At 42.9% G+C, this 16,744-nt stretch overlaps 1 protein-coding gene across 7 annotated transcripts in view; it reads right to left on the reverse strand.

The window, feature by feature from the left end:
- Nucleotides 1–5,124: 5,124 nt before the first annotated feature.
- The window catches only part of NFATC2 (nuclear factor of activated T cells 2), a 109,147-nt gene continuing 97,527 nt past the window's right edge, over nucleotides 5,125–16,744 (reverse strand). For 6 of the 7 annotated variants that reach the window (XM_040575534.1, XM_040575530.1, XM_040575531.1 and 3 more), the window contains one exon: nucleotides 5,125–11,219. In XM_040575534.1, the coding sequence (XP_040431468.1) occupies nucleotides 11,164–11,219 (56 nt within the window). In that variant the 3' untranslated portion in view covers nucleotides 5,125–11,163. Of the gene's footprint in view, nucleotides 11,220–15,749; nucleotides 15,801–16,744 lie in introns of those variants that run through there. The other variant, XM_040575532.1, reaches the window with a different exon arrangement.

The following is a 16,744-nucleotide window of genomic DNA, read 5'->3' on the forward strand; positions in this document are numbered from 1 at the left end:
ATTTGAAACAAAATTTGTCACTCAGGTTTGGAGGATGGAGAAGATGCCTGGTTATTCTCCATGCTGCATTTTTTTTCTCGACTGAGAATAAAAACCAGTATGACACTGAGCAGGTATTGTCTCAAAAAAAAAAAAAAAGCACCCTTGTCCTCAGATTTTCTTTTTGCTCAGCAAATCCCTTTTATTTCCTAAGTTCTCCTGATGGAGCTCTCGCCATGTCCCTGGGTAAGAAAAACAAAGCAGCTAAGCCTTCTTCATTAGTCGTATTTCGGAGGGCCTGAGGCTGGCCAGCAAGATCTGGCTTTATCAGATACAGCTTTAGGAAAGCAGATTTGTCCTGGACCATAATGAATACAAAATAGATCTTGTTTAGATGTAGCTCTTTAGTTATAAAAAACACATGTTTAGTTTAACCTGTCTCTAAAGAATGGAGGGATAATTAAAGAAAAGGTTAATTGCTGCCAAACCCACTTGGTTTTCTGTGACCCAGAGAAATTGTGGGGGCTGAATTCAGAGCCTGTCCTTCTTTCATTCATGTTCACAACAGCTCTGCTTTGCACCACCACTGGAGGCTGTGGCAGCCCTCCAGCCCGCAGCACTGCGCCTCCTGCCCCGTGGCTGCGGTGTGTCCCGGCTGGCGGGCCCTTCCCCTACGGTTTTCCCATCTGTGAAATGGGGCTATTGGCTCCTGGCGGCTGACAGGAGTGTGCGGTACGGGGGAAAGGAGAGGAGAAAAAGTCCAGGAAGTCACACAGCCATTGCAGCAGCTGTGTAAACAGTGGTTTAATAAAGGGCTGCTGCAATTAATAGAAAATGCATCACCCACTCTCATCGCCCGCTGCCTGCTGCATGAGACATGGTGGCAGAGCTCAGCCCGGTGAAACGCGCCGCTTTCTTAGGAGGGAACTAACTGGCACGAGGTAGATCAAGCTGCATGGAAGACTGGAAAAACAAGGTTTTCCAGACAAAATAGTTTTCACAATCATGAAACACTTACTAGTCTTGGCATGGCCTTGCGCGAGCTGGGGAAGGATGGCTGGGAAGCCCTGCAGGGGCGGGTGGGGGGTTGTCTGCCTGCCCACGTCTCGGCATTGGAAATGCAGTGTGTCCGTGCCCCGTGCCTGGAAAAGTGGGTGTCTGTCTGCAGGGGGAGTAACCCCCAGAGCTTCGCCCGGCAGTGCTGCTTGCTGCCTTTTTCTGGGGAGGAAGCACATTCCTTCACCAGCAAACGCAGCTGGGGCACGGGCTGAGGGTGCAATGTGTGACGGCGCAGCGTGCGAGGGTGCTACATGTAAGGGTGCTACATGCAAGCATGTGGGGTGCAAGGGTGCTGCATGCGAGGGTGCTGCATGCCCGCGTGCAGAGGTGCTCCGTGCACCATGCGGGCTGCACCAGGCGTGCTGCCAGCAGGCCCCGTGCCCCCGCCTGTCCCTGCACACCCGGTTGCGGCGGGGCCGGGGGTGCCGCGGGCGGCGCCGTGCGGCAGCTGTGAGCGCTGCCCTGCAGGTGGCAGTGCTCTGCTGTGCTGCGGCCGGGCGCCGAGACGCTGCCTCGTACTGCTTCCTTGCTAAGGCGGGGGGGGGGGCAACAAAAAAAAAGGACAACCTAAAGAGCAAATTTTATACAGCCTTTGCTTTGGCCCCAGCCTCAGCCCAGAGGGAGCAGTGCTGTTGTAAGGCACGGGATTACATGTCCCAGTCCCGTACAAAAGCCTTGGAAATGTAAGATATGTGGGCATGGTTCAATTACATTTCTTCCTTCCACTTATTTCTTGTATTATATGGCCTTTTGAAAAGTAAATGAAGCCAAAACGATTTTTTGCAAAAGCCCTACGTACATAGCCAGCAAGGATGCCGATTTATGGAACTATTTGAGTTTAGAATGGGGAAAAAGAAAAATAATAGGGAAAGACGGGCACTTCAGTGCTTAATGGTAGACTAAGCTATTCGGTAGAGATTTCAACTCCGAAAGGAAAGGTCTCTGCTTCTCTCCTCCCCTTGCCGTTAGTGAAGCCTGACATGAAAAAGCTTAGAAATTAAACATCTGTTAGGCTCAGATTTCAGTGGCTTGCTCGTGCTGATATAATCAGCCATCTGAGAAGGTTTTCCTGACAATACCCTGCTTTCAATAAGGTTATATAAAGTGTCCATGAAAAATTTACTTAGGCCGACATAAACTGTCCGGACTGTTCCTCCCGCCAGCCGTAAGGCCCCACCAAGTATTTGATAAATGAAGAGCGGCCACAGGGAGCAGGTCATGCTGAAGCCCTTCGTATCATGCAGAGGCAGGATCCTGGCAGTCAGCACTGCTTCACTTCCACTGGGCTGTAGCCGGTGGCATAGGAAATGAATAAATTCTCCTCACTGTCAGGGCCGTGTACTCTTACCCAGCACTGCGCTGGGCTGGCATAGCCCATTTGTCATGCTCTGTGAGGCCCAGCAGCTGTGCTGCCCTTGGGGGTCCCCGTACAACACCCAAGCAGGCTCCTGAGCTGCTGGCTGTTAGCACCTGCAGCACCTGCGCTATGGGCCGGGAGGAATCCACTCTATAAATTAGCCTGGGAAGCTTTGTGAATGAGCAGGACTAGCCCAGGGCTCCCGCTGCACAGAAATGACACAAATGAAGCCCCATTTCCCATGGGCTTTCTCCATAATCTGGAAATCCTTTAGTTTTAGTTTGGGATGGGCAAAGTTTGATGGTAGTTGCAGCAAGCCTGTCAAGCCCGTTTGTCCTTCCTGCACAGGCAATGAGACGTGAGGATGCCTGTTGGCAGCTGGGAGGGGCTACAGGCTTCTGAATTTTTGATGGCCGTGAATGCCTCAGGTTCACTTGGTGTGAAAAGTTGTCACATGGATTTGTGACAACTTCTGCCATTACAAAAAAAGCAAAAAATGATGTAGTTGACAAAAAAGTCACTGATATCACCTGTCAGGACTAATACGGATCAAACTTGCTTCCCCCTGCGGTTACCTAAGGCTGTCATTAAAGCTCTGCCACAAGCTCACAGCACCCGCGGCGCAGCTCAGCACTGGCAGATTTCCCCCAGCAGGGACGGGGAGGGCTCCGCACTGCGTGTCCCTGTCTGCTGCCAGCCTCCAGCAGCACATCGGGAGAGGAGGGTCCTCCCATCGCAGGGCATAAATGCCACAGCTGGTGGAGGAAGTTTTGTTGCACTTTTTGTTTGGTTTCTCAAGGAACCGAGGCTGCTCATGCCCCATGCCCTAGCTGTGGCCTGTAGGTTTGGGCCTGAAAGTCCATTTCATCCAAAATCCCTAAGCAAAGGTGAGCTCTCAGAACTAGTTAGCAAACTGACTGTAATGCACAAATAAATCCATCCTTTTACTATTTATATGCCTGTGGCAGATGTTGTTTCTGTTTCATTTGCCTGCCTTTCTTGCTGTGCTCTGGCTCCATACTCTCCCACTTGATTTCGGCTGCAATTTCGGTCCTACCCTCGGCTGAATAAAGAGGTGCCTTTGTACTGCAGTCACCTTCAGTGGATATATTTGGCCAATTTGTGTGCAGCGCTGCTCCTGCCAGCCTCTCCCGCCTCCCCCTTCCCCCAGGCCTTTAGGTTAAGTGGTTCCTCACAACCTCAGCAATTTTGCTGTGCCAGCAGTCTTGCCCTTTGGTTTAGCAGGAGCTGAAATCCTCTGTATGGGCTCCCCTGCCCTAAGTCTCTGCATAAATAAAAATAATTCCAGCCCCTGTCCAACATGACTTCACAGAGATGACAGCTGCCTGCAGAGCAGAGGGTCCAGACAAGAAGTGGTTTCAGCAGGGATAGAGATGACAAGAATAGGTTCATGGGGAGCTCATCTTTTCTGAGCCACACACTGTTAGTGGTTGAGTGTGGCCACCTGAGCAAGCCAGTGATGATGTATTTAGAAAAGAATCTGGTATGAAGCTGAAAGGCAGCTTCTTAAATCGAGTAAATTACATTTGTATTAAAAACAACAACAAAAAAGAACTTGTAAATCATGTATTTACACAATTGAGCACGCGAGCAAGCAAGGTCTCATAAGAAACCCAGATGTTCATTAGAAATGTGAATTGTTCTTCCTTGCTGCTACCATGAAAAGTAAACTGGGAAAAAAGTCAGCTATTTTGAAGGGGTATAAAGGAGTGAGTTAAGTCTACAAAATCCAGGAAATTTCCCGTTAAGACTGAAAATCTGGGGTACTATGGTAGTTTTGTAATTTGGACCCAAGATATAAATTAAAGCCAGAGTATCGGGTCAGGTGCTCAAGTTCTCAGCCCTTAGCTGTGGAATTTCCAGGTTAAGTTACTTAAATTTTCCTGTTGCTGAATAAAGCTAAAATCCTGTGTGCCATATATTTGCTCATCATAAAATGTTCTCTCCTAGCCAGTAACAGCTTCTTTGTTGGCGAAGCCTGTCTGGTTTATGAGCTTCCCAGCCTTTGTACAGTGTACTGGGAGTTAAGAACTTCCACATGGCTCTTGCTCTGAGGCTTTTGTGAATAAGCAAAGCAAAGCGCTTGCTCTATGTCCAACAAACGCATCAAATATGGTTTGAATTCTCTGTTTTTAAATGCAAAGGATAATATTGATTCTGTTAAGGTAAATGTCTTTAATTGTATGCTATATAAACTTGACTCTTACCGAGACATAATGGGCTCTGGGCATCCTTCCAGCACAGCAGTATGAAAACATATCTCTTGGTGTCTCCAATACCGAAATGCAGAATTAAGATTTAGTTGAACAAAAATTTAACAGAGCACATCCCCAGTCTCTAAAAAACTTAGACGACTATGGAAGGACACTTACTCAGACAAATTAATGCTATAGCAAGGCAAAACCCCTGTGGAGTACCTGCTGATGTGGATTGTCTCATGCTTTTTACTGGGGTGGGGGAATAGCAAATGAAGAAGTTCATTAAGTTAACGGTCTATGAATCAATCTCATCTACAGAAGCTGAATGGGATCTTAATTCACAGGGATACTGGGCATCACATTTACAAAGAAGCACTCTATACTCTGAAATCCTAAGGCACGCCATTGTGTTAAGGAGGATGGTGAAGACAAGAAGACTGGGTGACTTGGCATTAGTTTATAAAGGAAGATAAAGGTATTTAAGAATAAACCAAACACTCATGCAGCAGATGATATCCTCTCATTTATTGCTAAACTACCATAGTACAGGCAATATATAAAAAATATTTTACAGATGATAGCAAAAAAATTATTACATTGGAGGTTAACAATGTTGTCATAGGAATGTGAATTATATAAACCCTTTTTCAGTTCTTAAAATTAGTCTTTCAAACAAACAGTTTAATTAAAAAGACATCTGTTAGAATAATTTGAGAGATGCGTATCTGTTAACTTCGGGTTTTTCCTTGACATATGGGCAGGGCTTCAACAAGGACACTTGGACTTCTTGAGGTGGGGGGAACAATTCATAATTACACACACGCACGCACACACACACACACACACGGGTCCCAGTTAGGCCACCACTATTAAGACTCTGCAGTACCTTGACTATGTTCCCAGGTCTCACCGCACTCCTGTAGTAAGGCACTGAACCAGCACCGGTAAAATGATGGCAGTTTAATCCTTAGAGCTCTGCAAGAATAACTGGTTATTCTACCATCACGTGTCTGGGTACGTCTGACATAATACAAACACAGGGATCATTATCCATTTTTGTGACTCAGTCATTCCAGAACTTTCTACCCAATTTCGCTATTTTAAGAGAGTTATTGAAAAGAAACTTAAAATATTAACTTCTCCCCAGATAACCACTCACTCACAGCCTATTATGAAGTATTAGATTATATGATGTACCAGCATCTTCATTTCAAATTTTTATTGTAGCGTGGGTCAGGTCCCCATTTTTTAAATTATTTCATTATTTTTTATCTACATGAGGAACAATGAAAATGGTTAAACAAATCTTAAACAGACCATAATGGTTTAGATACCGATTGGCAGAAATTACTACCGGCTATCACCTGCTGCAGTTATAAAGTAGCAGACATTAAAGACCGATGCCAACATTCAAAATGTGGGTTATTCATTCTGAACTGAGATGAATAAAGAACTATAATTTCCCATGTTTGGTGGCAGATAGCTGCCTTACATTTACATGTACGAAATCATTGCAATGTAAACGACAAGGAAAACAAACAGTTGATTTCTAGAGAATTTGCAGTTCACCCGTTCTTCACCTGACGTAGGCACCTCTTCCTATTGCATAGGAGTATGTAATATAAATAACAAACACTTGGAATTGCAGGTAAACTGGAACTTCAGGTGATTTTATGTGGTGCAAGATTTATGAAGATGTGAATCGACTTAAGATTTGAAATTAAGATACTCATTTTCTTGAATCCCAGATGGCAGATAATTGTTCGCTATTAAGAAGCAATTTGGAAAGAATCGTAGGGAAAAAAGTCAGATTGAAATATTTAGAAACATACTTCCAAAGTGTTTAAAGCTGTCTTTGAAGTCTTTGGAAAATGTATCAAATACATTTTTTTAGGACAATAACAATTCAACAGCAATTGCATAGAAAATTAATACACTCAGAAAAATGAAAATTGATCCTTTATAAATACTATTCTTAATCCAAAAGGTGTTGCATATTTGGTCAGACAAAAAGCATAGACTTTTTTTGTAAAGATATGGATTACAAAATATACTTTAAAAACATGCTAGCTAATTTGAGAACTGTTTTAGATATGTTATCAAGCAGCAGCATTTTATACAATAGAGAATAACATAGTGCTGGTTTTGGAAATATTCTACATTCAGAAAATGCTGTATTCCTACCAGAAGAATGGAGTGATACATATTTACATGGATACAAATAAAGCAAGTGCAAAAACCATGGCTCTTCTACATTCTTTCTACCAATAAAAACACATACATTAGACACTTTCAATCCATTGCTGTTCAGATCTTACATTTTGCTCATTCTCATGGAGAAAAACAAAAACAGGACTTCATATTTCATTGCAAGTATCTTCACAAGCAATTACTCTTCTGGCAAACCGTTCTTCCAACACCCATAACTGACAAAAAAAAAAATCTTCCTGATATCTGTCCACTCCCATTCCACTCTTAGACTGTTTACATATCATGAATGATGATTTTATTCTACGTATTCATATATTTGATGCAGACGTTTATAGAAGCTCATCCTGTATTTGCAGCCAAAGCTTTGATGGAAAAATGGAAGTTAAAAAAAAATGCACACACACGCACAAAAAAAAAAAAAAAAGAGATGAACTTTGAGTTCCAATGAGCCCCATGCACTTCACATGGTATAACTTTGATGGAAAATGCATTAGAGTTGTTCACCCTGTAGACAATATATTTGGAGGCCTTTGGTACAATGGCAGGAAGGCACTGTGGTGAAACATTCAGATAACTGAGGAAAGACAGAGTTTCCTCATGTGCAAATATGGCTATCTTCCAGATAAAGTGAGAACAAATTACTCATAAAATGGTATTAACTCTTCCAAGGTTAAGCTAATGCTTCTACAGAAAGAGAGCAAGGTGTATTATGCAACAAAATATTAATACTGGAAAAACACTGCTCAGCAAGAACAGGAAATAATTTAGTACTGTATATTTTGAAGTTCTTCAGCCTAGCTATATAATTTTAACATAGCAGTTTTCTTTTTAAAAAAAGAGACAACAATGCATAACGCTATGTCTGAGGATACTCCTTTTCTCCAGAAATAAATATAAAGCTGATTAAAGCTGTATTATTTAACTAATGGTGGCACGTAAGAGCAGATAGAGTAGCACAGCCTGACCTCATGTAGCTGTAAATAAAACCACTAAAATGTAGTCTATATTATATACATCTTATGAACACTTGATCCACTAGCTGGCTCCATGTGCCTGCATAGGTCTGCCTGACTGGAGCCAATTATAGGATTGTGTAGGATTGTGATCCAAGTTTGTAATGCTGTGTGTGTTCATACAGAAGCATATAAGTGTGTGTATACATATATTATAACCATATATACTTATATGGTTATATTATATAATTATGCATGTATATGCACCTACACAAACACACATCCAGATTAGTATCTATGCCTTAAAAATGAGGAAGAAATACTGCTAGTGCAAGCACGAGTAAAGCACTTGTAGCATATATATTTAAAAAAAAAATAAATTCCTCTCCCTCTCTCTACAGCAAACTGCCTGAAAGAACACATACAAGCAGTGTATATCTTATCTTTCAGTTGTAGATCTCATGTTTAATGGTGCATCCTGCACAGTAGCTTCAGTGGAGCACTGCAGGGGCTCAGGGCATCTGCCTGCATGCATCCCTTTCAAAGCTTAAAAGCTTTTGCTATGGGTCCGTACTTTTCTTGTCTGCTTTACACTATGCTTCATAGAAAAAAGGGGAGAAGGATGCTTAAATGATCACTGGGGGACAGAGGCAAAAATTTAAAATTAAAGTCAGTCCAGATCCTGAACACACATACTACAGTTGCATGTTGCGGGAGGAAAGTTGCTAGTGGATTTGGTGTGCAGCTATCTGACTTAAAGAGCAGATGTTCATCTGTATAAAGAGGATTATTGACAGTCAGTTACTATTGGCAATCACCAAATAAGCAGTAATATGTTCAGACCACATCTATGTGTCTAGAGATTTGCAAAGAAGTTCACATTCTTTGATATTTTATTTGAAATCCAGCAAGAGAAATGTTTCTGTCACTTATTTGGGGATTTATTTATTTATTGTGAATGGGTTTGTTTTGTTTTGTTTTTTAAATTTCTCCTATACCTTAATCTTGCAGGTTGGATTGGGGAAAACTAGATGGTCGTTTTTGGCAGTGAACCCTGTGAAACTGTTCTTTTGCTCAGCCGCACTAAAGAATTTCTGACAGGCAACTTTTGTCCTTAGGAATTTTTCAAAATTGTCCAAAATGTCAAACTGCATTAAAAATCCATAATATATGGCAGATTCTGGCAATATGGCAGTTTAAAAACAATTCAAAATAGCTTATTTGAGGCATGTGAGCCAGCTGAAATGCTATACAGTGTAAGTGCTGTTTAACAATCACTAACTCCCCCATACAGAGGCCATTTCAGCTAGTCCAAGCCTCGGTTTTGTTCCTGCAAAAGTCAGTAGAAAAAAGGCCATTGACTTCTGCAGTGACAGGCTGAGGCTCAGCTCCGCTGGCAGCTGTACTTCCCGGTGCAGCACTTGGTGCTCACATGAGCACCAGCATGTGTCATCCTCAACCAGAGACCTGCAGGGACCTCTCTTTGGTGTTGCTGAAATGGGAGCCAGGGGACTTGTTCTGCGACAAAAGATTTCAGTCTCACCAAGCAGGTAACGCCTGGTTCAAGGGGGAAAAGAAGCAAACTTCTCAAACCGTGATATTAATGTGAGTTTGGGATTTGCAATGAAGAATGGCTCTGCTCTGGTTATGGATCTAGGCTTAGTTGAAACCAGAGCTTAGAGCTGCTCTTGTGAAATTCAGCTTTCAGGTTAAGATTGTAGCTGCGGCTAGGGTCGGATGTTCTGGAAAGTCTCATGCTTCTGTCCCTCACTTCCATCTCTCTCCTTGCAGAGTTTGTGTCACCTTTAAGTGGCAGAAATTTTTTTTTCTCAATACTCCTGAAAAGATTTCTGTTGAACTGAGTCTGTAGGGTTTGTGCGAGTAGGCAGCTGCTCTGCTGGTCTTCTGTACTCATATAACCTAATTCCTACTGTGAGCATGTGGGCACATTGGTAATCAGCAAAGTCTGCTGTGAAACAATTGAGAACAGGGTAGTTTCACCGTGTTTTCTAGAACAGAGCTCAGGCTCTGCACTCATAACAAATACCAGCTTTCCTCTTCTACAAAACCACTAAAGATTACTATGTACTGCCTACAATATTATGGTGACTTTTTACTGCAGATTTTTATTGACTCTGGATACCTTTTTATAACAGTGGGGTACCAAAGACACACCGAAATGTTATAAACTTGCTAGCTGTACAACTGCAAGTGGCAGAAGTTCTCTCTTATTGTGATAAGCATGTGTCACTACATTATATTCAGACACATGAAGCAAAACATAACAAACATACTAACTTGTGTGGAAATTTAACCTTTCCAGAAGTTGCTGGTAGCTTTGCAAAGCTAAAGAGACAAGGTGTATATAAGGAAGTGTATACTTTTCTGGAACATATGGCTTCTGTAAAATGCAAATATTTTTGCAGCTTTGCAGCTTTGTGTGGTTAAACATTACAGCTGCTGAGACAAGGTACCAGCCAACAGCAGGTTCTGTGTGAAAAGAAACAGCAACAATTTGTAAGGGAGAAAATATCTAAGATGTGTTGATACACAGCCTAAATATTAATGAGAGTAAATCATAAAAATCTTTGGGTTTACTGTAACTCCTATATATTAATTTCTGTTTTATGTGAGTTTATTTTACCTTGGGATGGGTGTTACAACTAATGAATTGCTCTTTTCACTGGTTCTCTGCAAGCATCCTTCTCCGTCAAATTCCTATCCAGTCAGACAAGAAAAAATGGAGAAGACTCCTGGATTCAGCTGACAGCTACTGTTTGAAGTACCGATCACAGTGCTCAGGGTCAGAAAATACAGCTTTTGCTCCCAGGTTGGATAAAGGCCGAGTAAGCTTGGGCTGCCTCAGTTTCCTACAACAAAAAATTTTTTCAGAAGGGCTTTGTGACCTGGAGGGCAAATTGTTGTTAGTGAACTGCAAAATGTTGCTATTCTGTTATGGAATATGTTACTCTTTCTTCCCTCATTTCCCACCCCACCCAAATAAGCACTAATATATAATCTCCCTTGCTTTGTGTGGCGTTCAGGAGTGACATCTTACTTCTCCCTTATTAGTCAGATAGATTGATTGATACATAGCTAGATATTTTGCAGCAGGCTTGAAGAGTTTCCTCAGACAGATGCTCCGTTACATGAGAACAATACGATCTTTGGACAAAAGGAAGGGTGTCCTTTTCGGTGTTTACAGAGAGAGGTGGCGAGTTGCTTAGTCAAGGCTGTCAGCTTGATGCCAATACATTGTTCCTTGCATTGAATTGCTGCCTTGAGATGAACAGTTAAGGAAGCAGGAGGTTGCAGGGGCACTGGAAGGATCTAAGAGGTCAGTTATGGAAGGATTCGGTAAAAGTTGTCTCACAAATCTCTTCTTCTATGTCTGATTTCTGGCAGGGAGTCCAGAAAATTCCTTCCTGATAATTTCATTAACTGTGAAGTAAAAGAAAGAGGAAGAAATGTTAGAGCACTTTCAAAGTCATGAGAAGTAAAAGCAATCCTTGGGCAGTTTGCTGTTAAGCTGAAAACGTCCCCTCTCTATTGATAACATAATTCTTTTGATTTAAATGTTAAAATTTTAGCCTAATAATGCAGGCTACATGTTTTTGGTAAGCAAGGGGGAAGGAGAGGAGAGAGAGGGTTTACACAGTGTTTGCCATGCTTCAAGTACCATGAAAACACAACTGACAACTTGTACCATGTGTCCAGTACATGCTACGTCCCCTATGTAACACAACTCCTTCACAGACATTTCCTTTACCCGCATAAAATAAATAAATAAAAATCTCTAAGTGTCTGAGCATTTTAACATTTTTCACTAGGATGAAATGAGAGTATTCTGAAAAGAGAAGGGCCAGATTTGGACGAAATATAGTGGATAGTACTGAAAACACTGAGACTGCAATTCAGGTGCAAAAAAGCATTGGCTTTTTTGTGTTCATTTTCTTTTGAAAAATCTCACTGTAGACTTTATTTGATCTACATTTTCATTCTAGTTTGTTTGTAGATTGTAGCATAAGCGAACTTCCATACAATGCTGTAAGAGTCTGGGGACAGGCTTGGAAATAAAGCTCAAGAGAAGACACTGAATCACTTCATTCTCTGTTTAAAAAGAACTGAACAGTATTACGTTTTGTACACAACAGCTGTCCTCTCCTGTACACCTTTCACATGCTTGCCTAAAGTACCCTTTGGTACCTCCTGGCACAACTTTTCTTTCTAGGCAGTGATTTTGTTACGAGAGAGACCTAACACATGAGTGTGTTGGTGCAAAACTCCAGAACTGCCTGTCTGGGGGCTCCATTTCCATGTAGCTCCTTGGCACTGTATTCACAGGGGCAGGGGGGGATTGCCAACTTTGGAAACTGCTTATTTACTCTAAGAAATTTGCCTTAAAAACAAAGACCAAATTTTCTAAGGTTTCAGATCCCGAATCTAAATGATTTCACCCCATTGATATTTCAGGGCTAAGACAAGGACTAAGTCAAAGCTAAGCAGATCCTCACCCAAGCCTGATTAACTGTCAGGTATGAAGCTGTAAGACTCCACAACACTTAAGCTTGTTTCTAACAAATGATTACGAAAAATAGTAATTAACATAGTATTTCACCAACAAGTAAATATGGTGCCCAATCTTGTATTGTCTCTGGGAGAACACATGCATTAATTTATAACAGTAAGACTAATACTAGTACTAGCAGTGAGATAAAAGAAGCGGGCACCCACTCTCACGGGGTCATTTCCTTTCTAACAACAATGGAATTTATCTCAGAAAAAAATAAAATCTATGGTTTATGCGAAGCTCAACACTGTTGCTATACAGCTATCTGGTGTGGTTGGATGTACTTCTCAAGGACTGCACATCTGCACAGAGCAGTGTAGGTGCTGGGTGGGAGGAGCAGGACAGCAGTCCTCTGAGTTTCCAGGTGCCCCATGCCCTGTGCTGATGGAGGATGAGGAGGGGGCTGAAGGCTCTGCAGGGTCTCACTGGAGAAGCCCACCCATGGGCTGGGGAGCACAGCAGTGCGGTGAGCTGCCCTGGTCTCTGCCGTGTGCTCTGACACTAGGCTCATTCCATCCCTCCGGGCTCAAAAATCCCCCTGTGAGCAGCCTGGATTTCAGCTCTTCTTTCTCATTCCAGCCAGGAATGCCTGGTTTCAATCAGATTGGTGCCTGCTGAGGAGCACATGGACCAAAAATAGGTGTCTAACAGCCTGGCCTCTCCTGCTGCCCAGCTTTCTGCTGCCACTGTCACCTGGTGGCCTCTGCCCTCAGCCTTTTGGGTGAATCCATGCCCATGAAGCACATCGCGGTGGGGGATTTGGTTATTGCTGCTCTGCAGTGCAAGCAAGCAACCAGAGGGAGGTGAGGTTGGTCTACTTTCAGGCCAAGCCCTCCTGCAGCTCAGTCAGAAGAGCTTCCTGTTTGCTCTACCCAGGAAATGAGAGGAGCAGGTCTTCAATGGAAATTTTTCAGTCTCAGCTAAAAATAGCAGTGAGGTAAAAGAAGTGGGCACCCACTCTCACAGGGTCATTTCCTTTCTAAAAACAAGTGGGCTGAGGCTGCAGGCCGATTTATTTATTGACAGGTTTGTTTGAGCTGCCAGCACACCAAAAATGCTGTGTACGAGTTTCCTTTCATACAATGCAGCTACCACTTACGGAAACATCAGAGCCAAGTCATCTTGGTCTAAGATGGGTTAAATATTAGGTGAACGAGCAGGTAATTAATGGCATTTGCTAACCCCATAGCCTTCTGAGGGGTCCCTTTCTGGTGCATTTCTCAGGCTGAGCTTCAGGCGAAGCGAAAGCTGTCGAGCAGCAATAGCAAACCGCGAGCGCTGAGCCCAGCCAGCGCGGTCCCACTCGCGGCTCCAGGCAGGTGGGACGATGTGGTGACGGGGCTTACTCAGCCTGCAGCCTTCACTTTCCCTCCTGCATGCTGCCTTGGAGGTCAGCGGTAGGTTTTGTGGGCTGAGGTTGTAGACGGACAGCAATCTGAAGAGAGCTAGAGTTGCAGGGGAACGTGGAACATCCGCCCTGTAGAGGGGCTGCAGGACCACGCTCGAGGACACGGCTGGGCTCTCTCTGTGTGAGCTCTTACAGGTTGCAAATTGGGGTTTTGTTGTATCTGAATGACAAGGTCGCTCCCTGTCATCAGTTGGCCTGAATGTCTTGTACTCACCCTGAATTCCAGCTAAACCCATGTGGTGAGGGGAGTGAGGGGCAATTTAGGCTCGGCTACACTGGAGCTCCAAGGGAAGGATGTGTCAGTCAATGACTGCCCAAGCACAAAAAGCTCTAATCTACACCCAGAGCCCCTAAACCTAATAGCCATGTAACAAGTGGATCCCAAGGCAGGTATCGCTTTCCCAGCTTGGAGTCACTTCCACACAGCCTGGTGACATCACCCATCTTCAGCGCATCTGCTCCAGAGATTTTGGGAGCACTTGGATCCAGACTGAGGTGTAATCTCAGCGACTTGGGTTTCAATAGCAGGGTGAACAAAACCAGCAAACTGAGACATATCTAAACTTCAGAGGAAGCTGAGATCATGCACGGAACTTGCTATTCTGAAGTCCCACCTATCTTTTTTTGGTAACATGGTTAAAATGTCTCTCAAGTATCGGTTCTCATTATTTGCTCATTTCTAGCTGCGAGGAAATAAATAGAGATAACATGATTAATAAATAAAATGTTATTTAAGGTGCCTGGCATGTGGCAGCTCTGGAGCACACTGTTGTTGATCCATTTAATGAGCGAGAACTAATTACATGGGGACATGAGGACATATGCAAAGATTATGAAAGATTAAATCATAAAAAATGTATTGAAATTACAGCTGACGTCAGCCATCCAGACCAAGGAAATGCCTAGCGTGGCCTGAATCTCTTCAGCATATCCTGTTAGATACTGCTGTTGTATGGGTATTGCAACAGCTCTGGTGCTTGGAGATCCCCAAGTCAGCTTGGGAGACTGGCTAAAATCACAGAGGGATGTCTGCGTTATTCTAATCACCCAGCTTTGATGGGTTACAGTCAGTCTCTCAGGCTCCGCTTCTCAAAGACGTTTAAGACTCTAATTCGCATCCTCTCAGATAGAAATCTGGAGTGTATTCGCCTGTGGGATGATAGTGGGTTGTATTAAATACCGAGCTTTGACTAGTAGTCCAGAGACAGAAAACAGTCTCCAGTTTTAGCTGGCAAAGAGTCAGGCTCCTTGTAATTGATTATATACATGCACACACTCATATGCATGCGTGCGCGTGCACACATCCACACACGCATTGGAATAACAACTCTACTAGCGTTATTCCGTGTATGTGTCTGGAATAACACCAGCGGAGTCAACGCTGTCACAGCACTGTATCCGCTGCAGTGTCTGGGGTTTTGGGATCCTCTTAGAGTGAAGGTCCCATCGGAGGAGGCAAAGCCAACCTCCTGTGGGTCGTTCCCTGCACCACGCTGCTGGGCACGGATCCCACACATTCCCCTTTGCTCTGCCAGTGTGGCCAAGAGGCATTTTATGTGTGCAGCCAACACAAGGCTCACAGGGAGGGACTGATTGCATTTCAGGGACCAGGGAGGGAAGTTGAACCCTGAGCTTTTAGCATGCCATGAAGATGTGACCAGGCAAACTGTGGTCCTAGCGTGGTTCTGGGTGCTGCCTGGGGACAGCAGGATGCTTCGGCCCAGCATGCACAGCCCCGTCTCTCCTTTCCTGCCCACCAAGCCCCAGCTAATGCAGGACAGCTCTGTGGTACACACGTAGGGAAGAAAAAGAATGAAAAAAATTAAAGTAAATTAAATAAGATTTTAAACCCTCTAAGCCAAATAAAAAGGGGCATGACTTTTTAATTGAAAAAATAAATAAATAAAGGTTAAGAGAAACACACAGCTGGAGAAAAGGCAGAAAAATACCAATTACCTTTCTTTTTGATTGCTTGGATCAAAGATCACAGTCATTCTTTTTCATATAATGTTTTGTATCCAGCTAAGGTGTGTATCTATCAGCTCTGAAAAAGATTTGCAAAACCATTTTTGAGAAAAAAAAAGTAACCTTTGGCCTATGTTGCAAGGCCAAATGTTACAGTTTTCAGCTACTCTTTCATTTTGTGCTTTAATTTATTAAAAGGACATTTCAGCATATACAATACATAAGGCAGAACGTAACCACTGACCTTTCTGTTTGCTCAGATCCAGCACTAGATTTTACTTTTTTTCCCCTCTTTTCTCAACTGATATTATCTAAAAATAAGTATGCAAAAAATTACACTCCTAAATTGATCAGAAAACATACGAGAAATGCTGGTAATTTGATCTGAGACTTCAGAGGCACAGGAGGTCCATGTGTCTGTGAGTCAGGTCAAAGACTAGTCACTGCCTTTTGCAAAACTCAGTTGTATTATCATCTTTGTGGCCCAAATAAAGCATGACACATTTATGCCAGATCAAAAGTCAGTCCCTTCTTTCAAATGAGAGATCTAAGCACGGTGGCTGTGTAAATTACACTTTGCTTGAGTTGTAAGGAACAGGAAAGATATGTGCAAAGAAGTTATGCAAGTTATAGTCTTTCCTTCAAATACAAATGAAGATTTTTTTTTTCTCACAAAATGGCAATATTTAAGATTCTGAATCTTTTTTTTTTTCTATCTGATCTTTTTAGATTTCTTCTGAATGCATCATGAAAGCATTTGGCACTTCCCACAAAACCATGTGGAAATTAAAAAATTATTCCAATATTAAGGAGGAAAAAGTGCTTCTTAAAAATTAAGCTAGTTTTGAGTACAAGATTCAGAAGTGCCTCTGCTGCTGGATTTCAGGTGACTATATATAGAAGAGAAATATTTTAGTTGGCTCCCTCAGATTGTGCAGCCACGTATCATACACTGGAACCTACCACTCAGTACACAGCCTATTTTATATTCTGCATCCTGGAAAATCAGCCTCTGCACATGCA

The sequence above is a fragment of the Cygnus olor genome, chromosome 16 (genome assembly GCF_009769625.2).
Source record: "Cygnus olor isolate bCygOlo1 chromosome 16, bCygOlo1.pri.v2, whole genome shotgun sequence".
NCBI lineage: Eukaryota > Metazoa > Chordata > Aves > Anseriformes > Anatidae > Cygnus > Cygnus olor.